We start from the raw sequence: 7,338 nt of genomic DNA on the forward strand, positions 1-7,338 counted from the left end.
GCACGTAAGCGGAAGTGTGGGCAGCAACGCATTGACAACTTTTTTCGGCCACCGGGACCCCGAAGTGTCAATAAAAGTATTTTTTTTTTCGGACGCATTCGTTTTTTCGGACATTCGATAATTCGGACTTATTTACATTCCCCGTGGAGTCCGAATTATCGGTCGTCGACTGTATTTTGCATTGACAATTATCATTAACACCAGACAATTTCTGCCGTTTAATTGTTATGAAGCCCGTTCCCTGCATCTCGTATGGGAAAAGAACAACAGAAAGGAAAGATGCATGCCTACCTCAAACTCGTCAAAGGTGGCTCTATGATGGTAGTACGCATGAGAGAATATCCGGTACACTCTTCGGCACACGGAACCTAACTTTGCTACCGAGGACTCCTTGATGCTAACTCTGCAAAAAACAAAAGAACAGTCCTACGTGAAAATACGTCCGCAGTAGGGTCTGACAGGTTTGCGGCACGTTCTTCTCTCAGCAACGAAACATCAACATGCACGTCCAAGCCTAAACACACAGCTGCATCAAGCAATTCAGTAGGACTTTGAAACATTTTTTCTTGAAACCTGAGCAACACACTCGATTGAGAGCAATCCCAAGAAACAAATTACAGCAGAGTTTCCCGAACTTTCTGGCTTTGGGGCACCGTGGAAGCTTTCACAAAATGCAGCAAAACATACCCCGCCACCCCAGTTTATAGGTAAACTGCGGAAGTGATTTGTTTGTGACAAGATGAACACTATACACTGCATTCTTATGTGAAAAATAGGATAGGAGTTAGAACTCCGAGATGCCATTAACTGGACCCCACCATGGGGCAGAAAAAAAAGCAGGGGCCTTCTAATCTCGCAAGAAAGATTGACAGACAAGTTAAACAGCATCATAGATTCCTTGCCACATTAAAGCAAATCATTGGCCTATCAGCATTGTCTTCTGATTGGGAACATTTTCTTATTATGTTCAAAAAGTGTTTCAGTCCCCTTCTACCGGAAAATTAAAGGAGATATGCTAGAGATATGTCGAATGTTAAGACTGCATGTTCGATTGCAAAACTATAAACCTCGATTTTTTTTTTTTTTAGGACAGCAAACAACACAGTTGCAAAAAAAAAAAAAACCCTACTGAAGTGTGCTTGAATTCTGCAGCTTGAATCATCTGTGACAGTCACGTTCACTTGCTTATGCAAAATGTAAGCGAAAATTCTCTTGTACGCAAAATGTATGCAGCGCTCGTCCAACTTTCTGTTCTCTTGCTTAGCTGTGTTAATGATCTTAGAAATGATGCTTTGCTAGGCAATGCTGCATGCTTTAAAAACCGGGATCTGAACAAAGAGGGCGCCACACTCTATTAAAATGTACCCACAAAGTGATGTGTTCAAGTCTCAGTGCCTGCAAATTCTGCGAAAAAAATCCATAAAATTGGTTAGTCAGCCTTTTTTAATTGTAAAATCATCTTTAAGGTATTAAGTGGTTGCTTTTTTTTGATGATTAGCCTATCTTATATTTGTAGAAGTTTTCCGTTTTTTCCTTCAATGACACACACACACCACGGGTTTCATAAAATGTGTCCCGCACCATCTCATGATGAGAATGCACATTTTAGGGTGCCTACTCGAACATATGACATTTTTCATCTATAAAAATTATACACCAAGACAGCCTGACATTTAACATGGCAAGTTTTGGGAACTTATATCTAGACAGGCCAAAATACGAAAAGATCATTTGAAATCTGCAACATCACACAGACATAGCAGCGTCCGAAGTTTGAGCACGAAATTTAGAAGTACAACAATGACCTTAATTTTCTCTCTTAATAAAGAACCCATGATTGAAAAAGTAAGGACAACAGCGTCCTTGAAAGATAACGTCTCAGCTGAAAGTTATTTAGAGTATCGCATTCTGGTCCCATAAGAGCTAAGGCATGGCACTTTAAAAAGGTTTCGTACCGGCTTGGAAAGTACTTGTTGCTGTTGAGGAGACACGCAGCTCCGTCAAGCGTGTGTCGCGTATAGTCGATAGCTGGACACTCCTTGGGCGTCTTGTGGGCAGCGCAGAGGAAAATCCATTGTTCCGTGGCCGTCATTTGGGTGCAGCTGTCTGCGTTGCACTCGGCCTGCAATCAACGAGCAGGGCCGGCAAAGAAGTTCATCACGGCAAACAGCGACATACCTCCGACAAAATGTACGCAGACGTTCCCACTGCTCAGCAAAAGCTCTTTCCCCAATTAAAAAGAAAAATCGTACTTCTAGGGTATAAAGTGTCGAAATGACAATTCGGTTATAAAACATAACAGTAGCGTAGTACTCGTGAATCACTAACACCTGGTGCGTTCTTAGAACAAGCACCCCAATCCAAGCACGCAAGTGCACTTTTGCATTTCACCACGTAGCAACGCAGCTGCCACAGATAGCATTGAACCAATGAGCTGTTGCTTAGCAGCTGAAATAGAGGGCCACTGGGCTCCTAAAGGAAAAAATTAAATTCTGGAGGTTTTACATGCCAATGCCACGATATGGGTATGAGGCATGCCATCTCTGCAGCAATATTACTGCAAATAAGTACGTTTTACCATAGCGGGGAGAGGAGTGGCGGCGACTATGGATTAATTTCAGCCGACAGGGACTCTTTAGTGTGCACCTAAACCGCAGCGGTGGTCAAGTAGTAGTATAGTGTGTGCCTCCAATGGAAGAGTCACTGGGTTCGATACCCACTACTGCCATGCACCAACAGGTCTTTTTAATGGGGAGAGAGATACCCTAACCTTTAGCGCAGCGGTTAGGGTACTCCTTATGCTGAGAAGATGGCCTCTCCTCCACCTTCCATCTTTCACCCCCCGACCCTGGTGCTGTGCCATGATCTTTTATGGGTTGCCGAAATAAGTGTTGCACGTGGCCTGGAACTGAACCTGTACCCTCATGCTCTGCAATAGGACACCTTAGCTGCTAAGGCACCATGGTGTGTAGCAACAGGGCTACAATGGCAAGAAAAGCTGCCTGAAGCTTTAGAAATTTCTATTCCAAAATCTGCCCACCGTGGTTAGAAAAACAGTGACAGAATACTGTAGTTTATTACATTGCACACCCAGGCCTGAAAAACCTGCAGCTGTTATTTATTTGTAAAAGCCGTGCAGATGCAGTAAGATAAGGGCAGGAGTAGAAGAATAGGCAAGCACTTTTTTTTTTTGTTTTATTTTGCCCGAGAGCACATCTTTCACGAGATGTACACGTACCCCTAGATGGAGCACACAAGCAGCAGTGAACTTGGAACAGCATCAAAAATCTACAAGCAAACAGACTCTAGACTCTTCTTAGGTCCCACCAACTTCTTTGGCAACTAGGTAATTTCATGAGCTGCTAGATCTGGTGCACAGAGTAAGATAAGAGAGGAGCGCCGATTCTGCCGTTCCACGAATTCCCACGGGACAAACCGTGCAACATGGATGCGAGCGTCTAGTTCATTCCTTTGCCCTCTCCCTCTGCTCCCCTTCTCACTTCTGCACATGCTTTCTGCTCCCCTTGAGCTCTCAGCAAACTGCTCACAACACGCAGCGCCATCTGTCAAGGTGTGTGGAAATCATTCTACACCTGCTCTCATGCTGAGCACATGCGCTGACTGGGGGCGGCACCACCGAAAAGTGGGGTGTGCGGTACAGATGACAAAATGGGTAGGGAAGCAAATGCGGGATCGCGGCAAAGCACGACCATGCGCCGTTGCCATAGAAACAACAAAGGGAGCCCCCCGCCCACAGCTCTGCTCGAGGACGGCGTCTCTCCTCCGCTGCTTTTCTTCATCCATAGCGCCATCTGGCAAACATGCTGTGAAGCAAGATCTGGCGTTGCAGAACGTGTCCCTTTCAGGCGAGCGGAGTCTGCACTTCTGCCCGATCTTACTCAGTGATCTCAAGAAATAAGCTTGGTCGTAACAGGGACACCCAAGAGACATCCTTCACTAACAGATTTATAAGTGTATGGTCGGACACTGACAGACCGAAACTACCTCACAAATAGAATTTAATATCCGCTGAACTTCACAAATCATTCATAAAAGCTCAAGCTCACAAACACCCCTCTAAAATATGACCTGCCACGATTTCCTTGCTTAGCAGCTAAGTACACTTTGATGGTGACAAGACATGGAAGCACGGGCATTTGAGGCATTCAAGAAGCACCAGCTGGTACACTTATTTCAATTCAAATCACTGTGGCACCGAATTGGATGCTGCAGCCAGCAATGGTAAACGCAAGGCCACAATTGAAGTTGCAGCCTCAAGCTCAATAGCGCAAAGCCATAGCCAAGTCACAGCCACAGCGCAGTAGTGCAAAGCCATAGCTGCCGCAGAGGGTTCGCCGGCATTGGCCAATGAAGGCTGCGACTGCATGTCGCAGTATAGTATACCATCATATTATCTATTGATCCTAAAACAAAACAGCATGTGTTATGCCTTCCACTCAATGAATTTTCAATGAGTGGCAGATCATTATTGTGCCCCCGGAAAACAAGAAAATGCAAGCACACGGAATAGCAATTGGTTGATGTAATTCAAGTTAATTGTACGGTAAGCTGCACTATTATTCTAACCAATTTCAAGGAAAATTGTATGCTGACTGAAATCTTACTGTAAGGTAGCACTTGTTCGTTCTACAATTTTTATAGAATGTCTGAGATTCTTATGGGTCTTATTTGTCCAAAGAAAAAAAACTACCACTGTAGACATACTTTCCGTCGGAGAAGCATGAACTAATCTGCCACTCAATATATTAGCAAGTGATGCAAATAAAGATGTGTAATGTCTTATTGAAGAAACACCAACCAAAACAACTGGTTCGAAATATGATCGACGAACCAGAGGCAAGTGTGAATTATTAAGAAATCCCTAGAATAAAATGCATCACCTGTGCTACTGTCATGGCACTTTCAAAAACTGATAGCCTCATCAAAGTAATCATGAGGCACTCATCTGTGCTTTTGTCGCGGACATGTTCATTGTAGTTCAAATGTGAAGTCATGCAAAGACATTTGTGATAAAAGCAAGAAAGTGTTAGTGGTGATATGCATGCAATTAGATAAGCCATTTAAAAACAACTACAAACCTCACATACCTGCAGCTTGACTGCAAGACCATTTAACTCCATGCAGAACTGCCTGTAACGATAACATCACACAGCAGGCTTACACATGGGTAATGGTTGTTTCGGAATGCCCAAGCACGTACACCACAATAAACCCGATTAGCATTCACATCTTGTGACTGCATGCCAATCTAAGCACATCACTCCAACACAACCAAAGAATGTCAAATACACAGCTCAGTGCAAGACGAAGCTAGGTATTACAAGGATGCACAGAAGAATGTTGGTCTAACCTCATTCTTTCAAATGTGACTTTCGATGCAATTAAGAGACAGCAAATTCAAGAGATTGTTTTAGAAGTGATAAACCAGGCTTTGCGTACGGACGCTATTTTTGAAGAATAGCGTGCGTACCCCAAGAGGCTGGCTTTAGACGCATGCGCACTTGCGATAACCCAAGGCGATTGCGAACGCGAAGTACACCAATATTAAGAACTCTCTATGAGGCCTCCCACTGATCCAACGACATTAAGCGGGGGCGAACGTACCTTAGATGTTCGTACTTCCACACTCCCTCGTCCTGGCCATCGGGAGGCGTCAAGATTTCATCGACGTTCGCCGGGTCTTTGCGGATCGCCTGCTGGATGAACTGCACACCAGAAGAACGTGTCATCGCACGGCTAGTAGAAACCGTCAAACACAACCAAACAAATAACCGCTTGCACGTTACATACCTGTTGAACTGCGAGCGTACTGTCCATTTCGTCGAATGGCTCATCGGGCCAGCTTGAGAAATTCTGGTCAACGAGAAATGAACAAGCAGAAAGTAAAGTCTAGGTCACGCGAAACGCAATCGAAATTCACAGAAACAGCAGTTAGCTGGACAGCCCAGTAGAAAAGTGGAACGCTTCAGGGAGCTTTAATATTCGGTGACACGGCGCCACCGATGCGCCAGAAAGACGCGTCAGATTATCAGTTTGCTTAGAACGCTAGTCAAAGAGGATATCGGAGGTAGAAAAACGATCAGCTAGGCCTTCGATCGGGCCCCGCTTACGTCAACGCGAGGCAACGATTAAACAACTAACGGTCGCGAACGGATTAAACGCAGTACGCGCCCGTAATGTGCCGAAGAGGGGTTACAAAGAAAAAACTGTCACCTCGGCTTTTGTTCCCGGTCGATTCCGCCGAAGAACACCCGCACTGTCAGCCATCTTCATGTTGCCGTGTTTCCAACCAGCGTTTGTGCGTGCGTTCGGTTGTTTCGCCTTCGCTGCTTCTTTTGCTTGCGCTCGTTGCGCCGCCTGGATAGAATCTGCGGGTACGCATATATGAATAGAGCACACCCACAACTGCGCGGTTCTTGTACTTTAGAGTGCCGATTTCCGCAGTATATGCAAATCGCCGTGTGCCTTAATATCTAAAAGATGTTACCGAAGCCTAAACTGTTCCGTTCGCCTATAACTATCAAGTGTAACTACTTAAAAACATCGCATTAGTTCAACGTACGTTTATTGCCGAACTGAGCTTGGCCGTGCTCTTTCAATACCATGGTTTTTCGCGCCTTAGCGCCGCCAAGCGGGATGCTGAGAAAGCTATATACGCACCATCTGTTGCTCTAGCAGCCGACAAGATATCCGAGCGAGCGGTAGTAATACGGGTACAAGATGCCTTGCATGCACCGCTGAAGCCAGAACTGCGCGACGAAACGAGTCGTGTCACACGTTCGCGTAGGTTGCTAGCGTCGCGAGGCGAAGCACTCTCCACTCGTAGCGACTGCCGGTGCCGTCTTTGCAGTGCGACGAGCGCCGCATATGGATCGCGCTGCGGCAAGCAGCCTGGCTTGAAAAACTCATTCACTGCAAACGGTGTGCGCCTGTCAGCGTAGCGACGCAGTCCACTAGCCATGGCAAGCACGGAGAGCACCTACATCCTCGACAGGCGAGAATCAGTCAAGGTGAGTGAGAGAGAAATTACATATATACAAAAAAAAAAGTGGGCCGGGCGGGTTCGTGGCAGCGCAAACGCGCGGACCTGACAGCCGCGCGGTCAGCTGTGCGCGGACCGTGGCATTGCAACAAGTGCAGTTGAGCGTTTTGCTCTTTGGCCGAGTGCCCCGGCGCTCTCGTATGCAGGTATCTCGATCTCCAATCTAAATCCTGCTCGCGTAACACCCGAGCACGATTTTTGCGCGTGGTGCCGCGCGAGGATGCGACATCGTGTATTGTAGTACGTCGCTTTTCCACAGATGTATTGATCGACCC

General features: G+C 46.0%; 1 protein-coding gene across 1 annotated transcript in view; it reads right to left on the reverse strand.

The window, feature by feature from the left end:
• LOC119385757 (MOB-like protein phocein) overlaps positions 1-7,027 on the reverse strand; it is a 14,248-nt gene extending 7,221 nt beyond the window's left edge. The window contains exons 1-7 of the mRNA XM_049414093.1: positions 6,682-7,027; positions 6,235-6,378; positions 5,812-5,874; positions 5,593-5,726; positions 5,109-5,151; positions 1,956-2,122; positions 292-403 (exon numbers count right to left, since the gene is read on the reverse strand). Coding sequence (XP_049270050.1) covers positions 292-403; positions 1,956-2,122; positions 5,109-5,151; positions 5,593-5,726; positions 5,812-5,874; positions 6,235-6,378; positions 6,682-6,684 — 666 coding nt within the window. The 5' untranslated portion in view covers positions 6,685-7,027. The remainder of the gene's footprint in view (positions 1-291; positions 404-1,955; positions 2,123-5,108; positions 5,152-5,592; positions 5,727-5,811; positions 5,875-6,234; positions 6,379-6,681) is intronic.
• Between the last annotated feature and the right edge of the window lie 311 nt (positions 7,028-7,338).

Source organism: Rhipicephalus sanguineus, chromosome 3 (genome assembly GCF_013339695.2).
Source record: "Rhipicephalus sanguineus isolate Rsan-2018 chromosome 3, BIME_Rsan_1.4, whole genome shotgun sequence".
In the NCBI taxonomy this organism is placed as follows: domain Eukaryota; kingdom Metazoa; phylum Arthropoda; class Arachnida; order Ixodida; family Ixodidae; genus Rhipicephalus; species Rhipicephalus sanguineus.